General features: G+C 45.8%; 1 protein-coding gene across 1 annotated transcript; it reads right to left on the reverse strand.

Annotated features, from left to right (window-relative positions):
* Positions 1-691: 691 nt before the first annotated feature.
* LOC120031639 (dyslexia-associated protein KIAA0319-like) lies at positions 692-18,915 on the reverse strand. Its single transcript, XM_038977440.1, has 18 exons — positions 18,909-18,915; positions 18,581-18,658; positions 17,244-17,902; positions 16,470-16,641; positions 16,243-16,305; positions 16,021-16,113; positions 7,980-8,112; positions 4,935-5,146; positions 4,583-4,748; positions 4,325-4,473; positions 3,891-4,042; positions 3,637-3,775; positions 3,348-3,507; positions 3,109-3,245; positions 2,762-2,884; positions 2,563-2,653; positions 939-1,030; positions 692-849 (listed from the first exon to the last, which is right to left on the reverse strand). Exons 1-18 carry the CDS (start codon positions 18,913-18,915, stop codon positions 692-694), a joined length of 2,784 nt encoding a protein of 927 aa, XP_038833368.1.
* Positions 18,916-20,873: the final 1,958 nt, after the last annotated feature.

Genomic DNA, 20,873 nt, shown 5'->3' on the forward strand with positions numbered 1-20,873 from the left:
ACAAAGAAATTGAGTTAGATTCTGATTAAATCATTCACGAGTAGCATCACAAGATGGACTTTGGGGAGTAAACATAAGAATTATGAGACTTTTCCCCAAACGTGCACTCAAGCCATTTTGACAAATCCAATTTGTCAAATAATTTACAGGAGAGGCGTCAGACGCTCACAACCAGGGTTGGGCTTGTCTCCATCTCCTATAAAATAAAGACAGTAAAAAAAACATTATTGGATAACAAGGCAAAGTTAAAGGTCAGTAGTAGTCGGTAGACTAGTATGCATAATGGATAGTTGTATGTACATTCACCAAATCTGGTTATCTGTAGAAGTATGTGAGGCCACAGAACCTCACTGTGCTACTCACAAAGAGCACCTTCATACTTGGTGTCGAATCATTCAAACAGTCTGTATGCATGTAAACTCAATGCTACTGTTAGTTCCCAGAATCCAGGGATGCCCAACTCTAGTATTCTACAGCCCTTGGATTTTCACATCTCCCTGGTGCTGAGTTGTCCAATGAATGTCATAGAAAGTACACACCTGGTTGAAACCATTATTTGAATAGAAGACGAGACCGAAAACAAGCAGACACTATGGCACTCGAGGACTCGAGCTGTGCACCCCTGCCATAATCACAAAAGTGGGTTTCACTCATGTTGTCTGATAACCACCCCAGTTCCGTGTGTTCCTGCTCATCCGAAGGTGTTCCCGTTGCGGGCAGCCTGAGCATTGGTCCGGTTTCTGCTCCGGACCGGTCGGTCTCGGCTGAAGATGGTGTCCTGGTCACTGTCCAGCTCTGACTCAGACATCATGAGGCTGGAGTTGTGCTCCGTGCTCCTGTGTTTGATGTCTGAGAAGGGAACAGACCGGGTAGATCATGGCAGGGTCACCAAAAACAGGAATGTTTGAAATGTGTTGATTGAAAAATCAGACACTTACTGTATTTGGGCCTTAGCTCCATTTTCTCCTGTTCGTCCATGTTGTCCAGTATAGTGTACTTGGTTTTCTTCCTCACCTTAGTGCGACTCCTCCTAAACATAAAAAAACAAATTTCTATTAAAGTTCCAATGAAGCCTATAAAAAAAATATCAATATCAAATAATTTCCAGGTAACATTTAAGTACCTTACTGTGATTGTTTTCAATTAAAATATTCTAAAAGATACAAAAAATTACTTGTTAGCTAATAGCCATTTCTCAAGCAACAATTTTGCTAGGACTGTCTGGGAGTGGTCTGAGTGGGGAGGGGGAAACTGAAAACTTGCTGTTATTGGCAGATAGGTTTGGAACTCTCTTTCTTATTGGTCTATTAACTAATTTACCACCAGGCGATGTCACCAGGCAGGCCAAAACCCCATCCAACCAAAACAGGCAGAAATTTCAGGCAGTCTTTTCAAACAGCTCTTACACTAAAATGGCAATATCATAATTTTCACAATTTCACAGTATTATTCCAACCTCATAGTGTGGAAATACTGTATATATACAGTACCAGTCAAGTTTGGACACACCAACTCATTCCACGGTTTTTCTTTATTTTTACTATTTTCTACATTGTAGAATAATAGTGAAGACATCACAACTATGAAATAACACATATGGAATTATGTAGTAACCAAAAAAGTGTTAAACAAATCAAAATATATTTTATATTTAAGATTCTTCAAAGTAGCCACCTTTAGCCTTGATGACAGCTTTGCACACCTGGCATTCTCTCAACCAGCTTCACCTGGAATGCTTTTCCAACAGTCTTGAAGGAGTTCCCACATATGCTGAGAACTTGTCGGCTGCTTTTCCGTGAAGAGGCGACTCCGGGATGCTGGCCTTCTTGGCAGAGTACCTCTGTCCAGTGTCTGTGTTCTTTTGCCCATCTTAATATTTTATTTTTATTGGCCAGTCTGAGATATGGCTTTTTCTTTGCAACTCTCCCTAGAAGGCCAGCATCCCTTGGCAATTTCTCGCATGGAATAGCCTTAATTTCTCAGAACAAGAATAGACTGATGAGTTTCAGAAGAAAGTTATTTGTTTCTGGCTATTTTGAGCCTATAATCAAACCCACAAATGCTGATGTTCCAGATACTCAACTAGTCTAAAGAAGGCCAGTTTTATTGCTTCTTTAATCAGAACAACAGTTTTCAGCTGTACTAACCTAATTGCAAAAGGGTTTTCTAATGATCAATTAGCCTTTTAAATTATAAATTGAATTAGCTAACACAACGTGCCATTGGAACACAGGACTGAGGGTTGCTGATAATCGGCCTCTGTACGCCTATGTAGATATTCCATTTAAAAAATCTGCCGTTTCTAGCTACAATAGTCATTTACAACATTAACAATGTCTACACTGTATTTCTGATCAATTTGATGTTATTTTAATGGACAAAAAAATGTGCTTTTCTTTCAAAAACAAGGACATTTCTAAGTGACCCCAAACCTTTGAACGGTAGTGTATATATAAATCACAGGAAATCACATGTTTTACTGCACTGGGCCTTTAACAAACAGCTAATCATAAAATCTCTATAGGACATTGCTGTGTGTCTGAGCAAGAAAAGAAAAGTCACCTTTTGCAGCAGTACACACACGCCCAGGTGACTGTCACGATGAAGACAATGACCATGAAGAAGGACAGGATGAAGTAGAGAACCCGCCACTCTGCCAAACAGAAGAGAGAAAGGACTGGCACTGTGAATGTAGCATCTCACAGCAGACGGGGCAAAAACTATGTCATCCTCTCAGGACCGATGAATGAACATAGCTCACCACAGTTGCTCTCTCCATCGCCAAAGAACCTGCGAATGACGTTCTCCGTCCAAAAGGGGTCACAGACACACTCCTTGGTGATTGGGTCACACGTCCCACGGCCCGAGCAGCGGAGCAAGCACACTGTGTGGGGTGAACACCAATACACAAACAGGATCAGCATACACCACGGCAGAGGACAAAGACAGACAGCTTTCTTAGTCACCAAGTGATGAGATCTAGTCTAATTTAATCTCTCATGTAATATAATCAGAGATGGTCTATAATATTGTTATAACATTGTAACAGGCTGTGATATAATATGATATGATAAGGTAAGATGTGGTGTTCTGTGTTGTGGTACTCACTGACTGTATCCACTCGAAGGACTCTGAAGAGCAGGTAGTCAGTCTTCTCCCTCAGCAGCTGACCACGCAGCACACTGGCCAGTTTAGGACCAGGCACTGGCCTCTCAGGACCCTGCACTGAGAACCTCAGCACTGTGCTACACACACACACACACACAAACACACAAACAATGCAGTAATACAATGTGTAAAAACACAACCATGTATGTTTTGTATGTGTTTGCTGCATTGGGCAGTACCTGAGATCTGAGTGTCCCCATAGGCCCCTGAGGTGGATGTCATTGTCCAGGACGTGGAGCAGTGCTGCCAACTGTCTGAGCACTGTGTCCTTCTGTGACACACTCACCTGGGCCAGCGCCACCAACATCTCCACCTCCACCTCCTCACGACCCCCAGGGTCTGTGGACACACAGAGAACATACCCACTCTGACAGAACACACATATGCTGTACGTGCTGTTCAGCTCTTCCTCCTCATGCTCGTCATGGTCCGTGGGGAAACACAGTCTGAGAACACACACACATCTACCTGGCCGCACTTCCACGGTGGCTGTGGCGGTGCTGCTGCGTCCCTGGGTGTCTGTGACATGCAGCTGGAACAGATAGGTGCCCTCCACCAAGTTGGCCAGGCACAAGAAGGCCTGCTGCTCTGAACCATACAGCACGTCCTGGGGAAACAACAGGACAGAGTAGTTCCTACTTCCTACCAGTATAGCTAACAGCATATTACAAGCTCAAACTATATTTACCGTATACCTAAGTATCAAGACTCCTCTCACTCACCCCAGCAGCAGGGCTCTGACTGTCCCGGACCCAGAGGAAGTGCACCTCGGCTGGGTCACCATCCGTCACTGAGCCTCTGAGCACCAGGGAGTTGTTGGGCAGGGTGAGGGTATGGCTGCCGCTGGCATGTGCTACAGGGGGAAGGCTTCTGGCTGAGGATGGACAACAGGCTATAGATGAGTACCATCATGCTCAACCAGCCTGGGTGATGATGCCTCATCTTGTTTTGAACAGTTTTGCTGTGTTTGAAGCATTGTGTGTTTTCTTAGCAGGTTGACGTTTGTCATTGATTATTATTAGGGTTAGCAGTGTGGTTAAGGTTAGGTTTAAAGTCACATTTTATTGCTTTGTGGCTGTGCCAGCTAGGGACCACTCTGCAGCGCTGCCTCCAGTACATGAGTCATCCCAATAAATGCCAACCTGTGTTTTCTTACCCTCTTGAACCCTGACTGTGAGAAAGGCACTGTCTGTCAGCCCTTCCTGGTCACTCACAGTCAGACTAAATGAGTAGCGGCCCGCTCTGAGGTCCGTTACTATGGCTACAGGCTTGTCCACACCCTCTGTCCTTGACCCTGGAGGACCTCTACAAAACAACACAGAAAAACATGATGAGAAAGCTCTTCAGCTTGTTCTTCATATCTTTATAGACTTTTCTGGACACAACCTTTGACCTATATGAACAGCATTGGTACCTGATGGTGTCCCAGTGGTAGCTAGTGATGGCGTGGTCATCAGTGCTGCTGCTTCCGTCCAGGGTAACGCTGGTCACTGGGAGGGTCAGCTGCCTGTTAGGACCTACTACAGCCACAGGGGCTCCGTTTGACTCCTTGACCTCAGCTATGGGGGTGCTTTTGTTCTCTATGGGAAAAGCAAAACAGATAATTTGTTGAAACATGTCCTATGCATGTTTTGATACCCTTGGGTTTACTACTAGGTGGACTAAGGTAAAGGAATGCCTGAGGTAAACTGCCTGAGGACAATCCAATGATGTAAAACATAACTGGTACTCTGTTATAATCTTAATACTGTCCTTATGTCATTTACCTGTCATCTGAGTGGCAGCGGTAGTGACAGAGGAGGTGGCTGCAGTAGGGTCACCCTGTCTGTGGGCCAGGGTAGCAGCAAGGCCAGGGCTGGAGGTGGGAGTGAGGGTGTCATGGCTGGGGTAGAGCAGTCGGTCATTCTCCACTGGCTGAATAACCTTCACTGTAGCCGTGGTGGAGTCTGACAACCCGGCAGAATCTGTAATGGTCAACCTGGAAAAAAAGATGAATTCAAGATGAATCCAGCTAATCTTGTACGCTTGTATTGTAGTGGTGGGGGAAACATTGATGGTAATGGCTTACACAGTATCTATGTCACGTTTCCATGAGGCTTCATTCATAGATATAACTATCTAAAGGCAGAAAACCTTTGGTCCTGTATTCCTGTTGGTTAAACACCAACTATGATTAATAGAGACCATATACTGTAATTATTAGTGCAGTCTGACCTGTGTTCCATGGTATGTATAGCAGCATACCCAAACTATTGTGTCTTCCTGTCACACCCTGGCCTTAGTTATCTTTGTTTTCATTATTATTTTTGTTAGGTCAGGGTGTGACATGGGGAATGTATGTGTTTTGGTTTGTCTAGGGGTTTGTACGTTTAATGGGTCAGTGTCTTGTCTAGGTGTTTGTATGTCTATGGCTGCCTAGATTGGTTCTCAATTAGAGGCAGCTGTGGTTTATTGTCTCTGATTGAGAGCCATATTTAAGGCAGCCATAGGCATTTGGGTTTTGTGGGTAATTGTCTATGTTGTACGTTTGTAGCTTGTGTGTGCACTTACGTTTATAGCTTCACGATCATTTGTTGTTTTGTTTCGTTTTGTTATAGTGTTCGTTGCGTGTTTTTCCCTTCTCGAAATAAAGAGAATGTATTTTGCACACGCTGCGCCTTGGTCCTCTCTCTCACCCATAGACGATCGTGACAGAATTACCCACCAGAATCGGACCAAGCGGCGTGTAAAGCAGCAACAGGAGCAATACACACAGGATTTATGGCAAAGGGAGCAGGATCTGGGCTACACTACGTGGGAGGAGATCGACAGGTGGGCGATGACCCAGGGCGAGTGCCGGAGCCCGCCTGGGATTCTCTGGCGCAGTGCGAGGAGGGATACCGGCGAATGGAGGCAGCACGAAGACGCGGTAGGAAGCCTGTGAGTCAGCCCAAATTTCTTGGGGGGGGGCTTAAAGGGAGTGTGGCGAAGCCAGGTAGGAGACCTGCGCCTACTCCCTGTACTTACCGTGGAGAGCGAGAGTACGGGCAGACACCGTGTTACGCAGTAGAGCGCATGGTGTCTCCTGTACGCGTGCATAGCCCGGTTTGGTACATTCCAGCTCCACGTATCGGCCGGGCTAGATTGAGCATTGAGCCAGGTGCCATGAAGCCGGCTCAACGCGTCTGGTCTCCAGTGCGTCTCCTCGGGCCGGCTTACATGGCACCAGGCTTACGCATGGTGTCCCCGGTTCGCCTACATAGCCCGGTGCGGGTTATTCCACCTCCCCGCACTGGTCGGGCGATGGGGAGCATACAACCAGGTAAGGTTGGGCAGGCTCAGTGCTCAAGGGAGCCAGTACGCCTGCACGGTCCGGTATTTCCGGCGCCACCTCCCCGCCCCAGCCCAGTACCACCAGTGCCTACACCACGCACCAGGCTTCCAGTGTGTCTCCAGAGCCCTGTTCCTCCTCCACGCACTCGCCCTATGGAGCGTGTCTCCAGCCCGGTACCACCAGTTCCGGCACCACGCACCAAGCCTCCTGTGCTTTTCCAGAGTCCTGTGCGTCCTGTTGCTGCTCCCCGCACTAGCCCTGAGATGCGTGTCCCCAGCCCGGTACCACCAGTGCCGGCACCACGCACTAGGCCAAATGTGCGTCTCCAGGGTCCAGTATGCCCTGTTCCTTCTCCCCGCACTAGCCTTCAGGTGCGTGTCCCCAGCCCGGTACCACCAGTTCCGGCACCACGCACCAGGCCTACAGTGCGCCTCAGCCGGCCAGAGTCTGCCGTCTGCCCAGCGGCGCCTGAACTGCCCGTCTGCCCAGCGCCATCTGAGCCATCCGTCTGCCCAGCGCCAGCCATAAGCAGCCAGATCCGTCAGCCAGCCATGAGCAGCCAGATCCGTCAGCCAGCCATGAGCAGCCAGATCCGTCAGCCAGCCATGAGCAGCCAGATCCGTCAGCCAGCCATGAGCAGCCAGATCCGTCAGCCAGCCATGAGCAGCCAGATCCGTCAGCCAGCCATGAGCTGCCGTCCCTCAGTCCGGAGCTGCCGTCCCTCAGTCCGGAGCTGCCGTCCCTCAGTCCGGAGCTGCCGTCCCTCAGTCCGGAGCTGCCGTCCCTCAGTCCGGAGCTACCCCTACGTCCGGAGCTACCCCTACGTCCGGAGCTACCCCTACGTCCGGAGCTACCCATCCGTCCGGTGGCGCCCTCTGGGATGGTCTTCAGGCCGGGACTTTCTACAAGGGTCGCCGCTCCAGAGGCGCCACCAAAGCGGGTATTGACAATGGTGGAGTGGGGGCCACGTCCCACACCCGAGCCGCCGCCATATTAAGGCCCACCCCGGACCCTCCCCTTCAATGTCAGGTTGTGCGGTCGGAGTCCGCACCTTTGGGGGGGGGGGGGGGGGGTACTGTCACACCCTGGCCTTAGTTATCTTTGTTTTCATTATTATTTTAGTTAGGTCAGGGTGTGACATGGGGAATGTATGTGTTTTGGTTTGTCTAGGGGTTTGTACGTTTAATGGGTCAGTGTCTTGTCTAGGTGTTTGTATGTCTATGGCTGCCTAGATTGGTTCTCAATTAGAGGCAGCTGTGGTTTATTGTCTTTGATTGAGAGCCATATTTAAGGCAGCCATAGGCATTTGGGTTTTGTGGGTAATTGTCTATGTTGTACGTTTGTAGCTTGTGTGTGCACTTACGTTTATAGCTTCACGTCTCTCTCACCCATAGACGATCGTGACACTTCCATTCATTGTTTGAATTTCAATCCTTGAATTGACTGAGATTAAATTAAATTGGACCCCAAGTCTAGGCCACAGAGGTCCTATCCATACCTGAACGTGTACTCCCCAGGGGCAAGGTTGGATAGGTTGAGAATCTGTGTGTCCGAGAAAGCTCCAAGCTCTATGGATGGACCTCCAACCTGCTCCCAGTGATGGCTGATGATCACTCCATCATCAGAACTCTCTGTGAGGGACCATCAAACACAAGATAGGACAAACGGACAACATAATATATCATTAGGTGGGTGCTTGATAGAATTCATAGTCAAATAATTGGATAGGACTTGCAGACTCAAATTCTTCAACAGATTGAAATACTGGCTAACGTTATTTAAATACAGCAGTAAGACAATGTTACGACCCAAAACAGATCTTCACCCTCGATTGAAACATTGTTTACGTTTCACATCAATAAATGTTGGAGCATTTGAGTGTGCATGCCCTAATGGCTCTTAGTCCAGTATTTTGATATTAGACTAAACTCCTCGATCTGTAATGTTCATTCATCTGTCTGATACTACTGCTCTGGTGACAAGAGGAAGACTGCCCTCTACTGATTCATCAACACCATGTCCAGCAGCATCTCAACATCCACAGGGGAACATTTTTCCTTTCCATTTCTCATTTTGGGTTACTGTCATGATGATAAATATTTAGATAATACATGAACCCAACAGCTAAAACAAATTATTTATTGAGGTTGTTACAAACTTGGAAAAGAAAGAACACACTGATACGAAAACCATTTCTCGATTGAATGAATATGGTCTTACATTTACATTTTAGTAATTTAGCAGACACTCTTATCCAGTGCGAAATACAGGAGTAACTAGGGTTAAGTGCCTTGCTCAAGGGCACATCGACATATTTTTCACCTAGTCGGCTCTGGGATTCGGTTACTGGCCCAACGCTCTTAACCACTAGGCTACCTGCCACCCCAGCTATATAGTATAATATGCAAACTATTCAATTACACAATATCTGAAACAGATAGATTATTTTGTTTACAATAATATAGTAATTGTTAGTTTATAAGGCGATTAGAAGTAGAATATACACCCCACGGTGGAAATGGCCACTTCTTTGTTGCCCTCTTATTGGGATGTTTTGTTCTAGTATCTCTTTTTTCAGTATTTGACATTGTTTATTTTAAAATGCAACCCTAATGTTATGTTAAAGTAGGCTAGCTTGGCCTGAAAGCCATTCTGTACAATATGCTCTAATGTTCATTAGGAATAGCCCATAAGTCCTCACAGAGTCGTTCAATGTCAAGCAAACAGTATGTATTGTAGCTATAAGAAATAATGTAAATTCAGCTTGTAACCTCAATCAACATTTTCCCCACATTTCATATGTCTAAGTCAGAGGAGAATCACTTTGTCCAAAGTGACAGTGGCCTACATGTCAAATCTCTGGTCTCCAAGGGGAAAAGTCACAGCTCCATCTCTTGGCTCAAAGGGCGAAGCCGCTCACAGTGCTACTGGTGACCTGCACCACCCGTCAAAGCCCCAAAAGGCTAAAGTCCTATATGAGTCCATCCTGCTTGTTGACCCCAGAAACCCCAATGAAATCAAGATGATCCTGAGGAAGGTTGGTTGCCTAGGCTCATCTCAGACAGTTGTGTCATGTCCTAAGCTGTCCCAGCGGGTCTCACAGTGTCCAGTCCTGTCCCAGAGTGCTGTGCAGCATGTGGAGGGCAGTGCCAGTCAGGTGCATGGCCATGTTTCCTGCCCACTGACAGAGAAGTAGCTGAGCAACTTAACAAAGAAAGAAATGAAAAGATTGGATGATTGGTGTCATTTCCGGTCACAACTTGCAGACTTGTTTACGTGCTGCTGTGCGTTTTGTTGCTAACCTTACTTTGCTACCTGACAACTTTACGGTTTTTACTTTTATTACTGTTTATATTTTTTGTTTTTTCCCTCACTCTTTTTGCGTTTTGTTGCTAACCTTACTTTGCTACCTGACAACTTTACGGTTTTTACTTTTTAATTACCGTTTATATTTTCCGTTTTTCCCTCACTCAACTTTTTTTCATTCAACTTTTTCACTCCGGACGCTTTATCTGGACATGGTTCGTCAGGACCTCCACCAGCCGAAGCTAAGTAGTAACATTAACATGATGCCTTCTAACTGCAGTCGCTGTACTCATAATATGCAGGAGAACGATCGCCTCACGGCGAGGATGGCTGTGCTGCAAGCCCAGCTTCAGACGCAATCGTTAGGCAAGGGTAATTTCAGTGTAGGAAAGGATGAAACAGCGTCTGTGCCACCATTAAGTACAGATAGTAGTATAAATCCCCTCGAACGGTCCCCGCAGCCGGACAACTTTCTCATGGCTTCTGGAGGGAAATGCTGTAGGAATGCTCAACCTGTGTCACTCATTCAGCTGACAGAAACTTTCAACCGGTTCTCCCCATTAAGCAGCGAGTCGGGAGTCAGAGGCCGAGCCTTCTCTGGTCTCTACTCCTCCCGTTACAGGGTCTGAGAGGCCGAAGCCTCCCACCATTAGCTCTGACAAATTGAAAAGCCTAGTCATTGACGACTCCATTACCCGCAGTATTAGACTTAAAACGAATCACCCAGCGATCATACACTGTTTACCAGGGGGCAGGGCTACCGACGTTAAGGCTAATCTGAAGACGGTGCTGGCTAAAGCTAAAACTGGCGAGTGTAGAGAGTATAGGGATATTGTTATCCACGTCGGCACCAACGATGTTAGGATGAAACAATCAGAGGTCACATAGCTTCATCGTGTAAAACAGCTAGAAATATGTGTTGGCATCGAGTAATTGTCTCTGGTCCCCTCCCAGTTAGGGGGAGTGATGAGCTCCACAGCAGAGTCTCACAACTCAATCGCTGGTTGAAAACTGTTTTCTGCCCCTCACAAAATATAGAATTTGTAGATAATTGGCCCTCTTTCTGGGACTCACCCACAAACAGGACCAAGCCTGGCCTGTTGAGGAGTGATGGACTCCATCCTAGCTGAAGGGGTGCTCTCATCTTATCTACGAACATAGACAGGGCTCTAACTCCCCTAGCTCCACAATGAAATGAAATAGGGTGCAGGCCAGGCAGCAGGCTATTAGCCAGCCTGCCAGCTTAGTGGAGTCTGCCACTAGCACAGTCAGTGTAGTCAGCTCAGCTATCCCCATTGAGACCGTGTCTGTGCCTCGACCTAGGTTGGGCAAAACTAAACATGGCGGTGTCTCACTAGAATAAAGACCTCCTCCATTCCTGCCATTATTGAAAGAGATTGTGATACCTCACATCTCAAAATAGTATACATAATAGCTACATAATGTTAGATCCCTCACTTCCAAGGCAGTTACAGTCAATGAACTAATCACTGATCATAATCTTGATGTGATTGGCCTGACAAACATGGCTTAAGCCTGATAAATTGACTGTGTTAAAATGAGGCCTCACCTCCTGGTTACACTAGTGACCATATCCCCCGTGCATCCCGCAAAGGCGGAGGTGTTGCTAACATTTACGATAGCAAATTTCAATTCACAAAAAAAAACGCAACATTTTCGTCTTTTGAGCTTCTAGTCATGAAATTTATGCAGCCTATTCCATCACTTTTTATAGCTACTGTTTACAGGCCTCCTGGGCCATATACAGCGTTCCTCACTGAGTTGCCTGAATTCCTATTGGACCTTGTAGTCATAGTAGATAATATTCAAATTTTTGGTGACTTTAATATTCACATGGAAAAGTCCACAGACCCACTCCAAAAGACTTTCGGAGCCATCATCGACTCAGTGAGTTTTGTCCAAAATGTCTCCGGACCTACTCACTGCCACAGTCATACTCTGGACCTAGTTTTGTCCAATGGAATAAATGTTGTGGATCTTAATGTTTTTCCTCATAATCCTGGACTATCGGACCACCATTTTATTACGTTTGCAATCGCAACAAATAATCTGCTCAGACCCCAACCAAGGATCATCAAAAGTCGTGCTATAAATTCTCAGACAACCCAACCTTGATGCCCTTCCAGACTCCCTCTGCCAACCCAAGGACGTCAGGGGACAAAAATCAGTTAACCACCTAACTGATGAACTCAATTTAACCTTGCGCAATACCCTAGATGCAGTCGCAACCCTAAAAACTAAAAACATTTGTCATAAGAAACTAGCTCCCTGGTATACAGAAAATACCCGAGCTCTGAAGCAAGCTTCCAGAAAATTGGAACGGAAATGGCGCCACACCAAACTGGAAGTCTTCCGACTAGCTTGGAAAGACAGTACCGTGCAGTATCGAAGAGCCCTCACTGCCGCTCGATCATCCTATTTTTCCAACTTAATTGAGGAAAATAAGAACAATCCAAAATGTATGTTTGATACTGTCGGAAAGCTAACTAAAAAGCAGCATTCCCCAAGAGAGGATGGCTTTCACTTCAGCAGTAATAAATTCATGAACTTCTTTGAGGAAAAGATCATGATCATTAGAAAGCAAATTACGGAACTCCTCTTTAAATCTGCGTATTTCGCCAAAGCTCAGTTGTCCTGAGTCTGCACAACTCTGCCAGGACCTAGGATCAAGGGAGACACTAAAGTGTTTTCGTACTATATCTCTTGACACAATCATGAAAATAATCATGGCCGATAAACCTTCAAGTTGCATACTGGACCCTATTCCAACTAAACTAATGAAAGAGCTGCTTCCTGTGCTTGGCCATCCTATGTTGAACATAATTAACGGCTCTCTATCCACCGGATGTGTACCAAACTCACTAAAAGTGGCAGTAATAAAGCCTCTCTTGAAAAAGCCAAACCTTGACCCAGAAAATATCAAAAACTATCGGCCTATATCGAATCTCCCATTCCTCTCAAAATTTTTAGAAAAAGCTGTTGATCAGTCTGGTTTTAGACCCCATCATAGCACTGAGACTGCACTTGTGAAGGTGGTAAATTACCTTTTAATGGCGTCAGACCGAGGCTCTGCATCTGTCCCCGTGCTCCTAGACCTTAGTACTGCTTTTGATACCATCGATCACCACATTCTTTTGGAGAGATTGGAAACCCAAATTGGTCTACATGGAAGTTCTGGCCTGGTTTAGATCTTATCTGTCAGAAAGATATCAGTTTGTCTCTGTGGGTGGTTTGTCCTCTGACAAATCAATTGTAAATTTCAGTGTTCCTCGAGGTTCCGTTTTAGGACCACTATTGTTTTCACTATATATTTTACCTCTTGGGGATGTGATTCGAAAAGATAATGTTAACTTTCACTGCTATGCGGATGACACACAGCTGTACATTTCAATGAAACATGGTGAAGCCCCAAAATTGCCCTCGCTGGAAGCCTGTGTTTCAGACATAAGGAAGTGGATGGCAGCAAACGTTCTACTTTTAAACTCGGACAAAACAGAGATTCTTGTTCTAGGTCCCAAGAAACAAAGAGATCTTCTGTTGATTCTGACAATTAATCTTGATGGTTGTACAGTCGTCTCAAATAATCCTGATCTCTCTTTTGACGAACATATCAAGACTGTTTCAAGGACAGGTTTTTTTTCCATCTAAGTAACATTGCAAAAATCAGACATTTTCTGTCCAAAAATAATGCAGAAAAATGTATCCATGCTTTGTTACTTCTAGGTTAGAATACTGCAATGCTCTACTTTCCGGCTACCCGGATAAAGCAATAAATAAACTTCAGTTAGTGCTAAATACGGCTGCTAGAATCCTGACTAGAACCAAAAACCCCAAAATGTGATCATATTACTCCAGTGCTAGCCTCCCTACACTGGCTTCCTGTTAAGGCAAGGGCTGATTTCAAGGTTTTACTGCTAACCTACAAAGCATTACATGGGCTTGCTCCTACCAATCTTTCCGATTTGGTCCTGCCGTACATACCTACACGTACGCTACGGTCACAAGACGCAGGCCTCCCTAGAATTTCGAAGCAAACAGCTGTAGGCAGGGCTTTCTCCTATAGAGCTCCATTTTATGGAATGGTCTGCCTACCCATGTGAGAGACGCAGACTCGGTCTCAACCTTTAAGTCTTTATTGAAGACTCATCTCTTCAGTAGGTCCTATGATTGAGTGTAGTCTGGCCCAGGAGTGTGAAGGTGAACGGAAAGGCACTGGCGCAACAAACCGCCCTTGCTGTCTCTGCCTGGCCGGTTCCCCTCTCTCCACTGGGATTCTCTGCCTCTAACCCTATTACAGGGTCTGAGTCACTGGCTTACTGGTGCTCTTCCATTCCGTCCCTAGGAGGGGTGCGTCACTTGAGTGGGTTGAGTCACTGACATGGTCTTCCTGTCTGGGTTGGCGATCTTTGTGGTCTATACTCGGCCTTGTCTCAGGATAGTAAGTTGGTGATTGAAAATATCCCTCTAGTGGTGTGGGGGCTGTGCTTTGGCAAAGTGGGTGGGGTTACTTCCTGCCGGTTTGGCCCTGTCTGGGGGTATCATCGGATGGGGCCACAGTGTCTCCTGACCCCTCCTGTCTCAGCCTCCAGTATTTATGCTGCAGTAGTTTATGTGTCGGGGGGCTAGGGTCAGTCTGTTATATCTGGAGTATTTCTCCTGTCTTATCTGGTGTCCTGTGTGAATTTAAGTATGCTCTCTCTAATTCTCTCTTTCTTTCTTTCTTTCTCTCTCTCTGAGGACCTGAGCCCTAGGACCATGCCTCAGGACTACCTGGCATGATGACTCCTTGCTGTCTCCAGTCCACCTGGCCATGCTGCTGCTCCAGTTTCAACTGTTCTGCCTGCGGCTATGGAACCCTGACCTGTTCACCGGACGTGCTACCTGTCCCAGACCTGCTGTTTTCAACTCTCTAGAGACAGCAAGAGCAGTAGAGATACTCTCAATGATCGGCTATGAAAAGCCTACTGACATTTACTCCTGAGGTGCTGACCTGTTGCACCCTCGACAACCACTGTGATTATTATTATTTGACCATTGATGAACATTTGAACATCTTGGCCATGTTCTGTTATAATCTCCACCCGGCACAGCCAGAAGAGGATTGGCCACCCCTCATAGCCTGGTTCCTCTCTAGGTTTCGGCTTTTCTATGGGAGTTTTTCATAGCCACCATGCTTCTACACCTGCATTGCTTGCTGTTTGGGGTTTTAGGCTGGGTTTCTGTACAGCACTTTGAGATATCAGCTGATCTAAGAAGGGCTATATAAATACATTTGATTTGATTGGAAGTAAAAAAAATAATACAGAAATAAAAAGAAAAGAACTGGAAAAGAAATAGAGCCAGCTGCAGAGGCCTAAAGTGATCCTCAAGCTGCAACGGGGTAAAACCCAGACTGAAGACAACAGCCATCTAGATGGAAGGGGGCTCTGCCAGTACGTCAGATAAATTGTATCAGCAAGGGATAAAAGAGAACAGCCAGCCAGATGGAACGAGGAAGCCCAGCCTGTACCTCAGGGGAGTCAGGCAGGGGACAGAGGAGAACAGCCAGCCAGATGGAACGAGGAAGCTCAGCCTGTACCTCAGGGGAGTCAGGCAGGGGACAGAGGAGAACAGCCAGCCAGATGGAACGAGGAAGCTCAGCCTGTACCTCAGGGGAGTCAGGCAGGGGACAGAGGAGAACAGCCAGCCAGATGGAATGAGGAAGCTCAGCCTGTACCTCAGGGGAGTCAGGCAGGGGACAGAGGAGAACAGCCAGCCAGATGGAATGAGGAAGCTCAGCCTGTACCTCAGGGGAGTCTAGCAGGGGACAGAAGAGAACAGCCAGCCAGATGGAACGAGTAGGACTCAACTACAAATCCAAACGATTCTTCAATATCCCTCCCAGCCAGAAGAAGTCGAGAATCATTGATATTTACTCATATGAATTTGCACCCAGCCACATAGCCAATCACACATACACACACAAGCACTAACAACATTTGCTTTTAAGTTTAGGTTTGCAGCATCTATTAGTTTGAAAATACACTTTTACATTAACCACACACAGTCAGTGTGTAGTATTTGTATTCATATTAGTGTGTTTTATGGTACATCGGAGCTGTGACTGATCATTCTGTTGATATATATTTATCTTTAGTAGGCCTACTCTAAAAGTAAATAGTAAAATGATGGTAAGATTAGTCACCATCCAAAGCCAACTATTTCATACATACGGCTGCCGTTGATGATGGTTGAGCTGGCAGGAAGTGACACGACCTGGGTTACTGGGAGGGTGACGGCTTTGGGGGTGTGGTTCCTTCTCGCCGCTGTAAGGTAACAGATATGCCATCCATTAGGACTGTCAGCAATGTGTGACTGCTGTGTGCCCTTTCTAATTAATCCAGGAAATAAACTTCCGATCATGCTTGTAAAAACCCTTGTGTTTGTGACTGTACCAGTTTGGGGCTCTGGGCCAACGGAGGCTACCAGCTCCACTGTGTCCCTGGGCAACGTTAGCTCTACAGGATTGTCAGATTATACAGAGACAAGAGATTGAGAATAAAACAAGAAAATATGAGATAGAAACAGGTTATGTAACAGGGGGAACAAAGAATATTAAAGACTACCTACAATCACCAATAAAGGTTTAAAAAATCCAATGAACAAAAACCTATTGCAGTACCTGTCTGTGTGGATGTGGTCAGGGGTACAGTACTGGACAGATGAGATGGGGCTTTAGTAGGATGGGAAGTCCTTATTTGGCTCGGTTGGGAGGAGTGAACACTGTCATTCTGTGGTTTGGGCGTGAATGTTGGCCCTGAGCTGGCCAAGGATGTGTTCTGTAGTTCACTATCCTACAATGAAAACAACAGAAAATACATTACTATTCGTATTAGTAAATGAAGACTCTCTAATATAGAATCTGTATGGCTCATTCACAAATTAACACTCTCTCCAAATCCCCCTCCTGGGAATGGCTGACAAGCCTACATTAGCAAGAGAAGCTATATGGATTACACTATGTCCTATCCTCAAAGGATACGTGAAGGTCAGGTGCGCTGAGTGAATATGACTACAGAACAGTTGAGTCAGCAAAATGCCACTGTAATAACACACACACACATATATGCAGGCTATCAGCTGGGTGACCGTTTATCATACCTCAGGGAAGTAAGCCTATTTAAAATGTTCCAGCTGTCCTTACAGGAGATATTTCCAACTGTCTGCCTTCATTTTAGACTGCTTTTTCATGGCCAGTTTGTTCACTAATTGTGAGCTATCTAAATCCTAATCACTGTATTGGATCAATGGAACGTAGAACATCTATGTAACTCAGTATCATTTCCATCATATCCTGACAAACATGTATGTGGTCCTCACACTGCCTGCAACCCTATCCATGCCATCATTTCTTGTTGCGTCATGATTCCTGCCCATTGTTCCATCTGACACTTACTTTCTTGTTTTCAGGTGTATCGCCAGACGTGGGGTCACCGGGGGGTTCCCCCTGGTTGACTGTCGCCCCAGTGGAAGGACTGGGCAGGCTACCCTCAGCCCCTTCTGTTGCAAATCTCAGCCCCTCTAACCTGCCTTCACTTTCCGATAGGTTGAAACCATCCCTCCCTTCCAATGCTGCAGGCCAATCTGGAAGATCCCCACCGTTATCCTCATGGCCAAGTTCACTCTCAGGGTATTCCAAATCCATCCCACCTGGGTCACCAAAATCCGTCTGGGGCCCATCTAACAGGGCTAGGTCCTTCAGGGCCTCCACGTCCCCAGAGGGGCGGGGCCTCCAGCGACTGGGGTAGGGCTCCCCCCTGACCAGAGACTGGAGCAGCAGGGAATGGGGGGGTCCTCTCTGCAGGAAGGCCATATAGGAATCAGCTCCAGGTCTCTCTCTGGGCTGACAGTTCTCCCTCTGCTGGCAGCTGAGGATGTAGCAGCGATGCTCAAACAGCCAGGCCAGGTTACAACCGGGCACATCACAACACGCCCCGGAACACTGCGCCAGAGATGACACGTCTGGCACCCGCAAGATATTGCTGCTCCTCAGGGCCGGGGAGACCACAGCCTCTGAGTAGGTCGCACCCTGCCAGCACTGTGACGCCTCTGCAGCTATGGTACAGAGCACAGAGATATATGGTAAAACAGCTTTTGCTTATACTTTGCTCATATTTAGTAAAGGTCAGCAATAAAATCAGAAAGAGTCACCTTCCAACATGCTCCACTAAGGCGTCAACCAGATGGAACCATTAAACGGAGGGAAACTAGCATGAATTATTCAGCGATCACTTCGCTGATACTGTGAGCCTAGGTATACTCACATCTTAGCTCTCAACAATATCATCTGATAACATAGGGAAAAGGCATCAGCTGCTTTCTTTGTGTCACAGTGGAGAGTGTACGATAATGAATAAATGGACTCAATAACAGCAAACGTAATTCTTCTGCTGCTCTCATAAGGGGATATTGAGTGCACAAGCAGATCCTGGTAAACATCACCCAAATATACTGCCACTCTTAGAATGAATCAATAAGCTTTTTGGAGGTTCTTAAAGGGCACATTTGGGTTCATTATCCTGTTATTAATTGTTCATTGTAACCCCCGAAAAGCATCTCTTGTGAAACCATTGTCTTTTTGACAACATGGGAATCAGAAACTCAATACAAACATGACTTCTGTTTGTTAACGTTATGCTACAATACAAGTATACAACATAGAACACCCAGCAAAAATATTCATTTAACATGAGGTACATTCACAAGAATGTCATTTTAAAGATGTCCCCTAACCTTCCATATAGTGCAGGATGAGACAGAGAAGCAGGTGAGCTCCTGTCTGCATGATGCACCGGACAGACTGATCTAAACCTGGAACACAGAAGAAATCACAGACACATTACTCATTGTCCCAGATATTAATAATAATAATCACACATCCCCTACTGTATCTACCAATGACCACTTTGATACTCACTCACAAAAGCAACATGGACTCTCCTACCCACAGAGAATGACCGTCAGTATCCTCCTGCCTCATGTTGAGTGGATCGTGTGTGACTCCGTGTAAAACCACATGGTACCTTGGCAAGGATGACACAGCACCGCTCTCTGCCCATACCTTCCATGGTGGACTCTACTGGTGGGAACCTGTTACTACTGTCACCATACTGTGTGCTTACTGGTTTGTTGCTTCTGCTTACTGTGTAGGTAAACAATGATCATATATTTAAGTTGTTTCAGCTAATTGTTAAGGGTAGCGGTTAGGATAAAGTGTGATTCTAATATAGGGCTACAGATCAAGGGTCACTGTTGGTCACTGTATTTGAACTCAGGACAAAGCATTGAATTTGAACTCAGGATTGATCCCCATTATCTGTCCTTTTGCATACCATGCTGAGAAAGTCACTGAATAAGCTGACACCATAGAAGGCTCTCTAAATAACAAATGAATGAACCAATTACTTAATCATGAGTAAACCTAACATATTGGTAATGTGTGGTCGCACTAAAACACTACATCCAATAAAGTCAACAAGCTGATTTCCTTTACTTTCTCCATCCACATCCCTTGTATTATAAAACGCTGTTCCAGCACCAAGGACAGCAACTGAGGGAAGGTGGAGAGAAAAAAGGTTTCATGAGGTATTTGATGATGACGCAACCAACTGTTTTCTAGACTGGGGTCTGCAACACAGTATTCTAGAAGCCAACGTCATTAGCCTACTAACCTCACGGTTGTTGAGGGGATATCATGGTTCGAATGTGTAGCCTACAACAAGATATCGAATTTAAATAGATACTACCGAGCAAGCTAAGCAGTTCAACTATTCAAAGCCCTCCATTACTCACTGCTCATACAGCACTTACGAAAGATGTAGCTACACGTGAGACACTCACCAAGGATGAAGGGTGCAACAATGTATCCAAATAGCGGTAGAAGTGAAAGTCGTTGTTCCAGTCGATAAGACAAATTATGCTGGCATTTTGTAGAGAGGGTGTAAATTCCCGGCGCTCACACAATGTGCAGTCGAAATACGCCTAGCTCGGCTGGGTTGCTACAGTCTTGTTCACGCCAGCTACTGCACCATCCTTCTCCACTGTTCCCCTGCTGCTGTTACCGGTAGACATCCTTTGTAGCTCTTTTGGGCGCAGCCGACTGGGTGGTGGTAGGTCTCGAGAGGCAATTTGCTCTGCAGCTGAGCAAAATTAGTGCGCACTGATATTCGGGGAAAAGCTGCTCATGTCATGCTGCTCACCATCCCTGACTGGCCTCGGTGGCTTGCCTTCCATGCAAGGGGAGGAAGTGTCGCCAGCTGGATATATCAGGGGAGGGGGACGATATATCTTCAATATATAGTACCAGTCAAAAGTTTGGACACACCTACTCATTCAAGGGTTTTTCTTTATTTTTATTATTTTCAACATTGTAGATTTATAGGGAAGACATCAAAACTATGAAATAACACATGGAATCATGTAGTAATCAAAAAAGTGTTAAACAAATCAAAATATATTTTAGATTCTTCAAAGTAAATAACATTTGCCTCAATGACAGCTTTGCACACTCTTGGCACATTCTCTCAACCAGCTTCACCTGGAATGATTTTCCAACAGTCTTGAAGGAGTTCCCACATATGCTGAGCACATGTTGGCTGCTTTACCTTCACTCTTCGGTCCAACTCACCCCAAACCATCGCAATTGGTTAAGGTCGGGTGATTGTGGAGGCCAGGTCATCAGATGCAGAACTCCATCACTCTCTTTCTTGGTCAAATAGCCCTTATACAGCCTGGAGGTGTGTTTTTGGTCATTGTCCTGTTGAAAAACAAATGATTGTCCCACTAAGCCCAAACAAGATCGGATGGCATATCGCTGCAGAATGCTCACAAAGAATCTCACAAAGACACAGCGGTTGTAACCAAAAATCTCAAATTTGGACTCATCAGACCAAAGGACAGATTTCCACCGGTCTAATGTCCATTGCTCGTGTTTCTTGGCCCAAGCAAGTCTCTTCTTCTTATTGGTGTCCTTTAGTAGTGGTTTCTTTTGATCAATTTGACCATGAAGGCCTGATTCACGCAATCT

The sequence above is a fragment of the Salvelinus namaycush genome, chromosome 37 (assembly GCF_016432855.1).
Source record: "Salvelinus namaycush isolate Seneca chromosome 37, SaNama_1.0, whole genome shotgun sequence".
NCBI classification, from domain to species: Eukaryota; Metazoa; Chordata; class Actinopteri; order Salmoniformes; family Salmonidae; genus Salvelinus; species Salvelinus namaycush.